The 15,185-nt window shown below is 36.8% G+C and overlaps 1 protein-coding gene across 7 annotated transcripts in view; it reads right to left on the reverse strand.

The window, feature by feature from the left end:
- The window catches only part of STAU2 (staufen double-stranded RNA binding protein 2), a 344,502-nt gene that overhangs the window by 158,128 nt on the left and 171,189 nt on the right, over window positions 1-15,185 (reverse strand). For all 7 annotated transcript variants that reach the window (XM_017851604.1, XM_017851602.1, XM_017851600.1 and 4 more), the window contains one exon: window positions 6,871-6,931. In XM_017851604.1, coding sequence (XP_017707093.1) covers window positions 6,871-6,931 — 61 coding nt within the window. The remainder of the gene's footprint in view (window positions 1-6,870; window positions 6,932-15,185) is intronic.

Below are 15,185 nucleotides of genomic sequence, written 5' to 3' on the forward strand. Positions count from 1 at the left end.
CACAAAATAAATAAATAAATAATAAATAAATAAATAAATAAATAAATAAATAAATAAATAAATAAAAAGGGTAGAACAACATGTCCAAAAGGCTAGGGGACTGAATAATATATATTCGAATTTGTGTGTGTGTGTATATATATGTGTGTATAAAATGTATATACATTTATATACAAGTATATAAATTATATATATAAATTCTGAGACAATACACACACACACAAAAAATCGTTAAGTTACTTACTTGAGGGTCAGTGTGGCCACTGCACTAATGAGGACAAAAAATACGGAAAGCTTTTGCATTTTAGTTTTCCCCATTCAAAACCCAAGTAAAATAGAAAACGAAAATAAAATTAATGAAATAGTGGAATTTGAACTAAACTTCAACTAAATTCATTATCAAAAAAGAAATTGAAAGTAAAAAAGGATAAAAGATTTCTACTTGTTACAGCATGGGAAATTAGATACTTTGAAGGGCTCTCCCACTATGAAACAACTGGTATTTCTTGTAAATTTGAACTTACATATATCATATTCCATTCCCAGAAACTCTTATACATGTGCACCACTAGAAATGTTCAAAAATGTTCATAATATTGTTTATAATCACAAAATCCTGAAAATATTCCAACTGTGGACCAACAGACGAACAGATAAATCATTACAGGATATTCACATAGTGGATGAAATACTTTATGTAACAAAATAAAATAATAATAAATTGCAATCTTAAATAGAGGGGACGGGGGTGAGGGGGGCGCAGAATTCCAGAGGACAATACACCATATGATGCTATTTTTCTAAAGTTTAAAAAAAAAAGCAAAATTAAATAAATACTGATAAGGACTCAAATTTATTTGATGAAATTATGAGGAATAAAGGGTGGGGCGACTACACATAAAATCCAGAGATAGTGGTTACTTCTGCTAGGGGAAGCATAGCCAATGGGGGATATGAAAGAGGAAAACGAAGATGAAGGTATAGTAATGTCTAGTTCTTAAATTGGGCGGTGGGTTCATGGGTGTTTATTATCTTGCTTCATAACTTATATAAGTGTTAAATACGTTATGCATCAAACATTGCCTATTTTCTTTAAAATAATAGCAGTTAATGTTTCTTCACAAATTGTAATACACTTTAAGATTTTATAAAACTCCATCTTTCTAGACAAACTGAATGAGTAATTAGGAGCATTACCTTTGTTTTCTCCTTGTTTATTGTACAGTTTCTTTGCTAACAGAGAAAAGCAATTAACTAGTTCTTAATACTTCGACTTTGAATTTCTGCAAGATATTTATCTGTTATCATTACGGTCTGCTCCTAATTTTGAAAATACTAATTTTAAACACATTTTGATCCCCATATACCTCTTAGAATACACAGTACATATTCTAAATTCCAGCATGCATTTTGGAAACTGAAATTTCATTCAGACTCTGGAAAACTATGTTTCTTCTTATGTTCAGAAAAGTTTCCTCAAGACTTCAGTATACAGATAATTCTGCTTCCCTAGCTGTTAAAACATAAAATTTATCGCTAGGTGTGGTGGCTGATGCCTGTAATCCCAACACTTTGGGAGGCCAAGGTGGGTGGATCATGAGGTCAGGAGATTGAGACCATCCTGGCTAACACAATGAAATCCTATCTCTACTAAAAACACAAAAAATTAGCCTGGTGTGGTGGAGGGCACCTGTAGTCGCAGCTACTGGGGAGGCTGAGGCAGGAGAATGGCACGAACCCGGGAGGCAGAGCTTGCAGTGAACTGAGATGGTGCCACTGCACTCCAGCCTGGGCGACAGAGCGAGACTCCATCTCAAAAAAAAAAGAAAGAAATGGGCCTACACTCTGTATACTCATGGCTAATTCCCTTCAGAATGGCAATAAGTCAGACTCCTGTCAGCGGCATGTGACAGTCTGTTTCCCCAACAGTTGGAAGTATCATTTTTAAATCCCTGACAATTTGCGTGGATCAGAAATTTCATAACATTTATCTTTAATCTGCATTTTCCTGATTGCTAAACACTTTTTCATGATTTCTTATCTGCTCTTTTTAATTGTCTTCTTAAGACCTCTGGCTATTGGGGTGTTTGCCTTTTTAAAAAAAATTGACTTTTATGTGTTCTTTGCATATATTCTATTTGTTGCTATGCTGCAATTTATGCTGTCATTTGCCTTTTTATTTTCTTATGCTGCTCCTTGAACTTGTTTTTAGCATTTATGTATATAAATCCATCTTTTTTACTTTATGGTTTCATTCTTTGTTCTTATGCTTAAAACACTATCATGTTGCAATGAAAAAATGCATCCTAAAATGCTCATTTAAAAAAAAAGTATCTGATATCTTTTATGTGTAAAATGAGTCAAGCAAGTTTAAAAAATCATAACAATTTAAATTCATTAAATCTTTCCTGAGAATATTTCAGAAAGACATGTTATCTGTGCTAATCTGATTAAAACTTACTTTCTAATTTCAGATTATTTTTCCTTTAAATCAATGGACCTTTAAAGACAGACTCAACTGGTATGACTAAAACAGAGGCAAGCTTAACACTACCTCTAATCTTCCTTCCTAGATTCAGTAGGCAAGAAAGGAGAATTCTTGTCAATGTAATTTTTTAAAGACTATAGCTTCTCACCACTCAGGTAGGTCTAAAACACAGCCATCAATGTAAAAGAAGGATGATATCATTCTGAAATACTTGGATCTTTCCTCCTGTGTTCAGGGGAGAAGGAGCAATTCTATCTGCAGTCTCAAATGGACAGCAATGAGAATGTGTATGTTCCCATTGCTCCCAATTGCTTCAGATAGGCCTCTATTTACGGGACCTTTGTTTGAAAGCAATCAGGTATTCAGGGACTGGGATGCCCAGTACAAGTAACCCACCAATCCTTCTAAATAAGACCACTAAAAGCTGGCTACATTCTTACATTTCTAATACATTATTTATGTCGAAATAAATAATTAAGTTGGATCACTCGGCTTTATATTTACATCCAATTGGCTTCAACTGTTTTGTCTCACTACAAAGTGGTTTCTACTATGGGAACCCCAAAGGGAATTTGTTCAGGGAATGCTCTCAAAAAACTATTAAAGAAAGTATATATCAATCTATTACCTTAAAAGTCCAACACTTATACACCACCCTTCTATCCCCCACTCCCCAGCCCCAACAAAAAAATAATAAACACTAGAGGTTCTAAATATAGTACACAGCATTCAGGAAACCAGTAGGCAATCTACCCAATGTCATATCACTGGGACAGGGTAGCCTCCTGGTTTCAGGACGTTCAGTGTTTAATAATACAGGCATACGAAACAAAAGTGACAAAAATCTTGGTGAGTCAACTAAGATCCTAAAGAGGTCAATAAGAATGCTATCCCATCCCACAAGTCTTTGGTCATCTCTAATGAACTCAGAAGTGCCAGCATATTTCACAGGGGCTAAATAAAACTTTTAAAAGGTTAACGGAAAATACTTATGTGAAAAATGCTCCGGATAATCTTTTAGTGGGTGGATTCGGCACATACCAGTGAATACCTTTGAGCTTAGTCCAATCTTGAATTAAGCTACAGTTCACCTTTAAGAAACTATGAACCTGCTTTTAAGTAAAAGCCTGTATTAATAAGAAACATGGAATGTGAATACAAAAAGAGATATTATCAGCTGAACTGTATCTAAATATTTTACAAAGTTTTCCAAGAGCCGTCAGTAAATCTTTAAAATTCATGATTTTTTTTTTTAAAAGTTAGTCATTCATCTGTAAAATCTAGTTTTTTATGTGTATACCAAGCACAAAACTGCCCCATGCTAAACTTAACATAAACCTCACATTACAGAGTTATGTGTCCCTATACTTCAACATAACTATTACAGTGATTCAAAGGACAAAAACACACTTAGAATAGTCTACCTTCTGCTACATTTCAGTGCAATGAAGAAAGCCTGAGCAGCACCCAAAAATTAGGTCCATATTTTAAATCTGCAGGCAATCAAGCAAGGAAAATAAATTGAGAAACCAGGCTATGTAATCACAATCACTTGCAAAACCATTTAAACTATTTTCTACTTGTAATTGTTAGCAGTTTCCTATGACTGTAGTCTTTTAAAAAATATCTTCCACTTCAAAAATTAAATGCACATGTACATTAATGTTTTTTGTCTACTTATAGTTAGGTGCTAGCTATGCCAGATTAAAATTCCTTCTTTCCCCTTTCCAATTCTGCATTCCCTTCTTTTCATTTTTGTACATTATGGTTCCAAGCTAATTTCGTATTATTTATCCAAATAATGGGTGGCTAAAAATTTGATCTTTAAAACTACAATTTTGAAGCAATGTAGAGTTTAACAACACAAACAAACAAAAAACCACAGTGAGCTTGCCATTTCATGATGATAGTGTTTTTCACAAAGTAATATGTTACCTTTTCAGGTGTTATTCAAGGATGGTTAATCATTTTATAAATGTTACATAATTAAAGATTCTCAACATTATAAATTAGTATGCATAACTCTTAACAGAGGAAATTGAATAATAAGATGTAAATTGAGTTGTTCAAGGTCAGACAGTATGTCAGTGAGGCTGCCAGCACTGGCAATCTCAAATTCCTGTCTTCCCCCACATGTGCCATGTTCTAACCTTTGCCTGCAAAATGCTAACTCTGGTATTCTTCACAGGACAGAAATCATTTAGAATACAATTTCAAACTTAAGAAACTGATTAAGAAGTTAACCTAAATATTACCATAATATATGAATTTGAATTAATTTTCAGCTAACTGGTCCATCATCTGAATGATCAATTCCTAAGCACAGCCCAACTTCTTCCTAATGTTGTATTTAAGTGCCATTTAAGGGGACTCAGGTTTCACTTGTGAGAACTAACCCTTGGGGAATGAAACAGCTACTTTTCAGAGCTGGGCTGCCCTTATCCTCTATGGTAACCTGAGGAAGGGACAATCCAGTGTTCATTCGAAGAACTCTTAGAGCAGCTTCCTCATCTCCTTACAGCTGGGAAGGGATAACAGAACATTTTTATTTCAAAGGCTTAATCTGAACCATTGTAGACCAGGAATTCCTAAAGCATTAACCGTCCGGTTAAGTTTTAAGCTGGCTTCAAATAGTTTTCTCACTTCTAACTTTATGTCTCAAGCAAACCCGTTATGCATTCTTACATATTTCTGATCACTTAAACTGGCCTCTTTGTGATATTCCTTCCCATATCTGCACAGGAAAGAAGTATCTCCCACTTGTCATCCCATGAGATGTATCCCTTAGCAAGTTAAAAAAAAAAAAACACATAAAACTAGGGGCCAAAACATCACTGTTTAATGATGGAGCTTGCAGGTTATCTATAAAGAGATTTCATGTTAAAATTGTCAAGTTAATAACTAATTGAAATACATAATGTTTATATTCTTTGAAAAAATATTCAGTGCCAAAATGTAATTACTCAATAATAAGCTATATATTCTTGGTCACCATATGTATGCACAAAACATCTGACAGACAAAAGTATAAGAATGGAATTTCTGGCAAGCCTACAAAGAATAGTATCATTTCTATAAAAGAAAAGAGGGAGGAGGCATGGAAGGAAATCAACATTCATTAAGTGCTTACTAGGAAACAGGTACTGTGCTAAGTACTTTACATAAAACTGCAATCAATTTCATGTTGATTACATTCCGTCACCAAATCATTATAAACCAATATATTCAAACATCAAATGAACTGAACACAAACTCTAGGAACCCTGAACTGATTCCATTTTTTCCTTCGGCTATGTGCTAAGGCCATCATATTTATCACCACTATTTATATAGGCCAAGGGCTTCGAAGCACATTAATTTAAATTATTCCCAGAAAGCAACCCCAAAATGCCATTACCTCACTGAAATATTCTTTTCAAGAGGCTAGTTTTGATAATCCAAGAATTCAATTCTTATGAGCATATTTTGATAAGAATTTGTTACTAATTTCATTATACATCAACAGATGAGCCTCTAATATCAAAGATTAAAACCATGGATTACGATAATTCACAGATTTAAGCTTTTTCAGGGTCCAGAGGTTATAAAGAAGACAGATAGGCTGGAAATGGGATAGACTGGGTGTTTTCACTAGCCAAATGTTTTGATTCACTGATTTACAGTAAAATGGTCACTTCAGTGAAATAGATGCTTTTCAAGAAGTGAGGGAGAGAATTAAGGAAAAATGTCTAAATGTCTAATGCAAAATATCTTGATCACATACATTTGAAAAAAATCTGTAAACTGAAATTGTTTTTTAAGTGTTTGACAATACTGTAAGTGGAACAAAATTAACCAATTTTATTCTTACATTTCTGACATTTCACTTAGTGATTTAATAATATTAAACTTTTAATGGCTCAGCAAAACACAAAAAATGCTATAGGCAATGTTAAGTGAAAACACAATAAAATTTTATGCGTATCATAATTATATATAAATTTGGGTGCATACAAAAATAATTGGGAACTTTGAAAGTTGATTTGATAGCATAATCAGCTTACAGATAATTACTTATTTTCTTATGAAAATTATTTTGTATTATTTTTTATATTTCTATATTTTTTATAATGTTGTTTCAGTAAAATGGCAACTTTAAAAAGGCATGTGATCATTAAATGGCACTCTGTTTGCAATGGTTTAACTGTGTTAAGTGTATCTATGTCTCAGTTTTCTAGCTATTCTGTCAGTTCCAGGAAAGCAAACACCAGGACTCTTTTGTACCCTCCACAATACTTAACACAGTCTCTCAGATCTAGATAGACCCAACCAATCCCAGTGACAGCTAGTCACTGAGCCACTGATGAACACCAAGTGCAGATAACATAAAAATGAGAACTTACTATTATTTGTTGGTTCAGGAAACCCAGGCTTTGGACCACTCCATCCTTTGTTTTCCCCTGTCTGAAAGATTAAATCAAATCAGAGAAACAGGCTTATTCAAAAAGGAGGAAAAAAAGGTGACTAATCAATTAAGCAAAGGCAAAGTCCTCTCACATGGTTATTCTGCATATTCTATCTCTGACCCTGGGACGACGGCTACAAAAGAAACTAACATGAAAGATATCATTCCTCTTCTGCACCTAAATCTACTTCTTATGTCCTTCTGCTTTTGTCTAATCATGTAAATTTATAATTCAAGGCATAAATAAAGCCAATATTCAATATATGTATTATATAGAACATAAGCTCTAGCTAGGTGATGAAAAAACAAATCTTTTTTTTTTGAGACAGAATCTCATTCTGTCGTCCAGGCTGGAGTGCAATGGCTTGGTCTCGGCTCATTGCAACCTCTGCCTCCCAGGTTCAAGGATTCTCCTGCCTCAGCCTCCTGAGTAGCTGGGATTAGAAGTGCCTGCCACAATGCCCGGCTAATTTTTGTATTTTTAGTAGAGATGGGGTTTCACCATGTTGGCCAGGCTGGTCTCAAACTCCTGACCTCAAATGATTCGCCCGCCTTGGCCTCCCAAAGTGCTGGGATTACAAGCGTGAGCCATCACACCTGGCCAAAAAGTAAATCTTATTAAAATAGTAAATAATCATCGCCACAAATGCTTAAGTGTCCAAAAGAGCTTTTGTATGATTCCTGAGGTCAAATTAACAATCTAACAATCAAACATTTCTATGAACAAAAATGTTACTATGTCTACCTAGAAAAGTCCTACGGTAAGGGTCACCAAATACTGCCAATGACATATACAAAAAAATTGAAAACTAAGTCCTAACTTTAAGCAAAACATGTAATACTCTGACTTTTGCCAAATGCTTAGTGTTTGGTATAAAATGCATTCTGAAATATATATGCTTTGTAGTACTAAGTATTCAAATCAAATTAATAAGTGACTTTAGTTATATTATCTTTCTGTACAGCTGGTAACTTATCTCTTATGATGATCAGCATTTTATATTTATGTTAACGGTCAAAGGTAAAATAGATAATTAAGCCTAGATACAAACACAAAATACAATTGCTGCAAATAGTTTACCCATGTTCATTTTTTTAAAAAAGTTGTTCTTATTGAATTCATTCCTTTTTAATTATATGTCTTAGGGTGACAAGGAAAGATATAGTGGCAGACAGCAGAAGCAAAACTGAAAATAAAGAATCCTGAAGAGTAAGTTGACAGTATGTTAGAAACAACCAGCAGCTTCATATGAACTAGGGAGCATCTCTTTCTCTAATTAGCTCGTTTATCTCTTTAAAACACCAATTCCTGTCTTCAACCACATTTACCAACCTGAGAGATTGCTGCTATAACCTTTGACTGCAAAATGTTAACACAGGCATCCTTCACAAGAGAGAAATTACTATGTAATAAAATAGACTGATAGTAGTAATAGCTAAAAGCTAACACTTAAGATTTAAAAGTGTGGTTGCTAACGTGCTAAGTGTTTTGTATAAATATGGATTATCTCATTTTCTATTCTCACAAAAATTTGGTAAGATAAGTGATATTAACATTCAATTTTACAGACAAGCAAACTAGGGTTAGAGTTCCTGTAATTACTGTGAGGTCACACAGATAATATGCGCAAGTGCCAGGATGTCAAACTATGTCTTTTAACTAGAGGAGAGTAATCATGCTACCTTTGTACTATCATTATCAGGAGAGAAAAAAGAGCTAAAGGAAGGAATGAACAAAAAAGTTACAGATTAAGTAAAACTGTGCTATCTAAGAATGAAAAGAAAAACAGTGAGATGAAGAACAGAGTTTGGAACTATTAAGAAGAATGCTCTAAAGGTATGGCCCGGATGGAAAGGACTACTGCAAAAACAAATGAGAGAAAACAGAACTAGACAGTTCCAAGGGATGAAAGAAATTTAAAAGATTTTGAAAAGCAGCTAAAGTCATTATTCACATGAAAACCTGGTGAACAGAAAGAAACAAAGCATGTTCAATTTTTCTTTTACATTCCTACCTTACTTTTAATTTTATTCATACCTCCAAAACATAGCCTGTATTTATCAAAGTGCTGACAACTATTTAGGTTCTCAGAGAAGTAATTATGTTTCAAGAATCCTGGAGCAGTTCTACCATTAGACACAGGATTCTGGTCTTCCAAACAAGTTTTTCATTTTTAATTAGTGGAATTAATAAAATCTGTTTTATTCGACTAAACTAATTTCTTCTATCCTTACATTGTTTATGTTACCTTAATACTGTACAACTGGCTGGACATGGTAACTCAAGCCTGTAATCCCAGCACTTTGGGAAGCCGAGGAAAGCGGCTCACCTGAGGTCGGGAGTTCGAGACCAGCCTGACCAACATGAAGAACCCCTGTCTCTACTAAAACTACAAAATTAGCCAGGCATGTTGGCACATGCCTTTAATCCCAGCTACTCGGGAGGCTGAGGCAGGAGAATTGCTTGAACCCGGGAGGTGGAGGTTGCAGTGAGCTGAGATCATGCCACTGTACACCAGCCTGGGCAACAACAGTGAAACTCCATCTCAAAAAATATATATATTATACAATTTATCCAGTAGGTAACATTTGATTTTCACCTGAGAGCTATGCTTAATTTCAAAATTTCTTTCTGTTAAAGATCATTGTTTGAAGAGTAAGGGAAAGAGGTCAGGAGAGATGAGGTCACAGTAATTACTACAAGAATTTCTCTCTTGGAAAGGAGAAACCCAGCAGGCATAAAGTACAGTTCATCTCCTGATCCTTACTTTCTGTATTTCTTCTATTGTACCCCTCAGACACAAACGAGAAATAGAAAAGGAGATGATATGGTTTGGCTCTGTGTCCCCACCCAAATCTCACCTTGAATTGTAATAATCCCCACATATCAAGGGTGGGACCAGGTAGAGATAACTGAATCAAGTGGGTGGTTCCCTCATGTTACTCTCTTGGTGGTGAATGAGTCTGACAAGTTCTGATGGCTTTATAAGGGGCTTCCCCTTTTACTTGGCACTCATTTCTCTCTCCTGCTGCCCTGTGAAGAGGTGCCTTTTGGCACAATTGTAAGTTTCCTGAGGCCTCCCCAGCCAGCCCCACAGAACTGTGAGTCAATTAAACCTCTTCGTTTATAAATTACCCAATCTCTAGCAGTTCTTTATAGCAAATTAATATAGGAGACAACAGCAGGAGGTAAGTCAAAGTCTGAAAATTGGAAAGCAGATGAACAAGTTGTAGTTAGCTTAGCAGATGTGAGTGACTGAAACCTAACCTGCAGAGGAAGAAGCCAACAAAGAGCTAACAGTAAGGTGATGTGTCACCCAGAATCCTAGAAAGCCTCCAGAATTAGGAGTACACCTGGTACTTTAAAGATAAATCCTGGAAGGGGCTGAAACAGAAAGACTGTCTGGAAGTCTTTTCAAGGTATTATGAAATCTCCCTATCACCTCTTCGACCCCAAGCAGCCAGGTGCCCACTCCTTCCTAATAAGGGTTTCCTGTTGGAAGAGGCTAAAACAGAGAGGCGCTGGATACCAGGCATAGTTGAGGGTGAAATCCGTGTGTTACCCTGCAAATAAGGAGATGGAGTTCCAAGGTTTCATACTGAAAAATAAGATTCCGAGCCTCTTTTCTCATTTCCCCCTCAGAAGACACATCCAGGGTTCCAACCCACAAGGAACAAAAAGATAATGAGGAGAACAGAAGGAAAAAAATGCAACAACAACAACAAAAATTCCTCAGGCACATAACAGAAATACTACACCCATTAAACAAGAATAGGAAGCCATAAAAAGGAATATTCTGAGAATGAGGAAGAACTCTGGGAAATCAAAAATATAATAGCTGAAGTGAAAATTTCAGAGAGGGACTGGAAAACAAACTTGAGGAACTCTTCCTAGAAAACAGAACAACAACAAAAACAGAAATGGAGGGAGAAAAGAAAAATCACAAGACCATCCATAAGATTAACAGCATCCCAGAGATAAATAACAGCAAAAATAAAAGGAGAGAAATTATTAAAGAAATAATATAAGAAATTTCTCAGTTCCAAAGTATATGAATTTCTAGATTAAAACTCAAATGTTCAACATAATTTATCAAATACACATAAAAAATACACATATCTCAGAACCCCTGAGAAAATAAAAAGTCAGAAAAGCATTGAGAGGGAGGAGAAGGGTAAAAGTTTCATATACAGGCTGAAGAGTCAGGTGTTGAAATTTTAACAGTAATGGTGGGATGTACAAGACAAGGGTGTGATGCCTTCCCAACTCTGTGAAAATTTACCTCCAATTTAGAATTACATCTTAGAAAAAAACTATTACGTGTGTGGGAAATATAAAGAAATTTCAGACTACAAGATCTCAAAAAAACGTTTACTTCCCATGTATCCTTCACAAGGTCCTAAAGTATGAACTCTATCAAAACAAGAAAGTAAACCAAGAACAAGGGAAACTGTCCAAAAAACAGTCAACTCAACAAAGGACAGAGGCCAAAGAAATTTCAGGTTAATGGTGAAGAGAAGAACTTAAACACCAGCTCTGAAGCAGGCCTCTCCATCAATCTGCAATACAAGAAGAAGATAAAGAGCTCTAAGGGTTGGGTAGGGTGGAGGTTGGGAAAAGGAACGAAAAAAACTGCATGATCTGCTTCAGTGGTAAAGACTTTGGGGATAGAAAGATGTAGAAAAGTGTATGTGTGGAGTATATACCAGAGTTAAATCCTCATTTTCCATAGTAGAAAGTACATTTAATATTTTCACTTTTATATTACTTCTCATAATATTTAAACATGAGAAACCAAGAGATAGCACAAACTACCGATAGTGGTAAATAATAAAATAAATAGTTACAACAGGTGGTAAAGTGGTTGCCTCTGGCAAAGGGGAAGCAGAAATGCCCAGCGGCAAGGAAGGAGAACAGGATATTTTGGTGTTTTAAATTATAAACCTTGAGTTTTTACACTATTAATTTGTATAAATTCTGCCTTTTTATATATGTATTACTTTGAGTATGAGTACTACTTTGATGAATATAATGATCAAATACGAAAAAGAATACTCATGTCTTGACTTACAACAAACTCCAAGATATTAAGAAAAATTCTTAAGATATCTGAATGAAGGAAATCAAGATGCAAGAATGGCATATAAAAAAGAGGTGAAGAGAGTATTCCATTTTTCCTTAGAATCTAGAAACATAACAGTGACAAAGAACCAATCTGAAAAAAACAATTGCAACTTTTCTTGAACCCTTTAGAGACCTGAGATTATAAGGTAAACAAGCAAAATGAATTCTAGAGAGTAATAAATCCTTCTGGGAGAGATAGGACTCACAAAAATGTTACAGCTTTGGCAGGGCAGGGATAGCAGAGATGACTGCCATGAAAGCAAATAAGAAGAAACGAGATGAAATGTTAAATTTTTAAAGCCTGAGTATGAGCTAGCATGATAGTTTAGAAAAACTGGGAGCTCCAGGCAGCAGCTCTTTTCCATTGTCCTGCCCTGGATTCTCAGGAAGACAACTGGGGGTACAGCTGCAGACCAGAGAGACCCCAACTTGGTGCAGGAATGTAGCTAGTTAGTGGCTGCACTGAGGGACAAGCACAGAACCTTGCCACTTCTCTAGGCCATTGCCCAACACAAAACAAAAAATTTAAGCCATTGGAGAAAGGGTTGAAACAAATCCTATATGCCTTTGGGGCAAAGGCAGGAAATTCTCTGGTCCTAAGAGCTCAGTAAAGCTTCACTGCTTCTGAAGAAGGATTAAAAGAAAAGCTATATGCTCCTGGGGGGAAAAAAAAAGATAGAAAATCTACTTGAGAGTAAGACACCACAGCAGTATGAAGCAGAGGTCTGCAAATGCTGGGAAATGTACAGGAAACTCATGCCCAAAGTGCCCACAAATCCAAGACAAAGTTTGGTTACCACAGAGAAGAGAGCAAAAACAGAAAGATCCACCTCTAAGACCCAGGCTCACAGAGTCTGCCAGAAAATGAAGCTATACAAAAAAATCAAGAACTATGACACCCACCACAATCCCAGGATTAAATAATAAATAACAGCAGTCTACTACAGAGCCCAAAGAGAGATAACCCCCATGCCATGACACAGCAAAGAAGAAACCTCTAAACCTGAGGGCAGAGCAGAGAAACTATGAAAAAACCCTCTCAAAACCTCACATTACACAAAGCACAGAAAACAGAATATGACTACTGAAGGAATTTGCAGTTAACAGTGACTATGGCAATAACAAAACCCAAAATGAATTCAGTAAATAACTAGACTGATGCAACCCTCCATCCAAAAAGTCTGAGAGAGAGACAAATGCTGACTTCTCAACAAACACTATTTGACTCAGCCTCTACTATTTTTCTGTCACAAGGCCCAACACTCATTCAAAACTTATGAAATACCCAAAACTGTAAGAAGAAATAAACCACTGCCAAAACATAAGAAAGTCAACAAAACAAGGCCCAGGGATGACCCTGATGCTAGACCTTTCAGAAAGGTATTTTACAACACCTATGATTCATAGGTTGAAAGACCTACTGGAAAAAGCAGACAACATACATGAACATATGGGGAATTTCGGCACAAAAATAGAAACCACAGAACAACAAAAAAGGAAATCTTAAGGAAAAATATTAGAGATCAAAACACTGATGTCATTATTAATAATGCATTAATTCAGACTGCACACAGCTGAAGAAATATTGTTGAACTTGCAGATAAATCAATAGAAATTACTCAAACTGTTTAACAAAGAAAAAAGAGTGGGGAAAAAAGAAACAAAAAAATCCTAGAACTATAAGACAATACCAATGGTCTAATGAACGTATAACTAGAAACTCCAAGGAAAAGAGAGAGAAAACAAGGAATAAAATATATTTTAAAAGATAATAGCTAAGAACTTGTCAAAATAACTGAAAGACATCAAATCACAGATCCAAAATGCTCAGAGAACCCTATAAGGATAAGGAGGATGAGGATAAGGAAGGAGGAGGAGCAGGAGGAGGAAGAGGAAGAGGAGGAGGATAAAGAAGACAAGGAAAAGGAGAAGGGAAGATGAAGGAGGAGGGAGGAGGAAGAAAAAGGAGAAGGAAGGGGGAAGAAGAGAGAAGAACAATAGTGAAGGAGGAGGAGGAGAAGGAATAAACAGGAGATATAAGGAAGAGGAGAGACCGCGCCCAAGATGGCCAAATAGGAACAGCTCCAGCCTCCAGCTCTCAGCGTGAGCGACACAGAAGACAGGTGATTTTTGCATTTTCAACTGAGGTACCGGGTTCATCTCACTAGGGTATGTCGGACAGTTGGCACTGGTCCACGGGTGCTGCCCGACCACCAAGAGCTGAAGCAGGGCGAGGCATCACCTCACTTGGGAGGCGCAAGGGGGAAGGGAATTCCTTTTCCTGGCCAAAGGAAATTGAGAACACAACACCTGGAAAACTGAGTAACTCCCACACTAATACTGCACTTTACCAAGGGTCTTAGCAAACGACACACCAGGAGATTATATCCCCCACCTGGCCCAAAGGGTACCACGCCCACAGAGCCTCCCTCATTGCTAGCACAGCAGTCTGAGATCTAACTGCAAAGTGGCAGCAAGGCTGGGGGAGGGGCGCCTGCCATTGCTGAGGCTTAAGTAGGTAAACAAAGCAGCCAGGAAGCTCGAACTGGGTGGAGCCCACCACAGCTCAAGGAGGCCTGCCTGCCTCTATAGACTCCACCTCTGGGGACAGGGCATAGCTAAACCTCCGCAGAGGTAAATGTCCCTGTCTGACAGCTTTGAAGAGAGCAGTGGATTTCCCAGCACGGAGGCTGAGATCTAAGAACAGACAGACTGCCTGCTCAAGTGGATCCCTGACCCCTGAGTAGCCTAACTGGAAGACATCCCCCACTAGGTGCAGACTGACACCTCACACCTCACACGGCTGGGTACACCCATGAGATTAAGCTTCCAGAGCAAGAATCAGACAGCAACACTCGCTGTTCAGCAATATTCTATCTTCTGCAGCCTCCACTGCTGATACCCAGGCAAACAGGGTCTGGAGTGGACCTCAAGCAAACTCCAACAGACCTGCGGCTGAGGGTCCTGAGTGTTATAAGGAAAACTAACAAAGAGAAAGGACACCCACACCAAAATCCCATGAGTACATCACCATCATCAAAGACCAAAGGCAGATAAAACCACAAAGATGGGAAAAAAGCAGTGCAGAAAAGCTGGAAATTCAAAAAATAAGAGCGCATCTCCCCCTC

The sequence above is a fragment of the Rhinopithecus bieti genome, unplaced genomic scaffold, assembly GCF_001698545.2.
Source record: "Rhinopithecus bieti isolate Rb0 unplaced genomic scaffold, ASM169854v2 scaffold_32422, whole genome shotgun sequence".
NCBI lineage: Eukaryota > Metazoa > Chordata > Mammalia > Primates > Cercopithecidae > Rhinopithecus > Rhinopithecus bieti.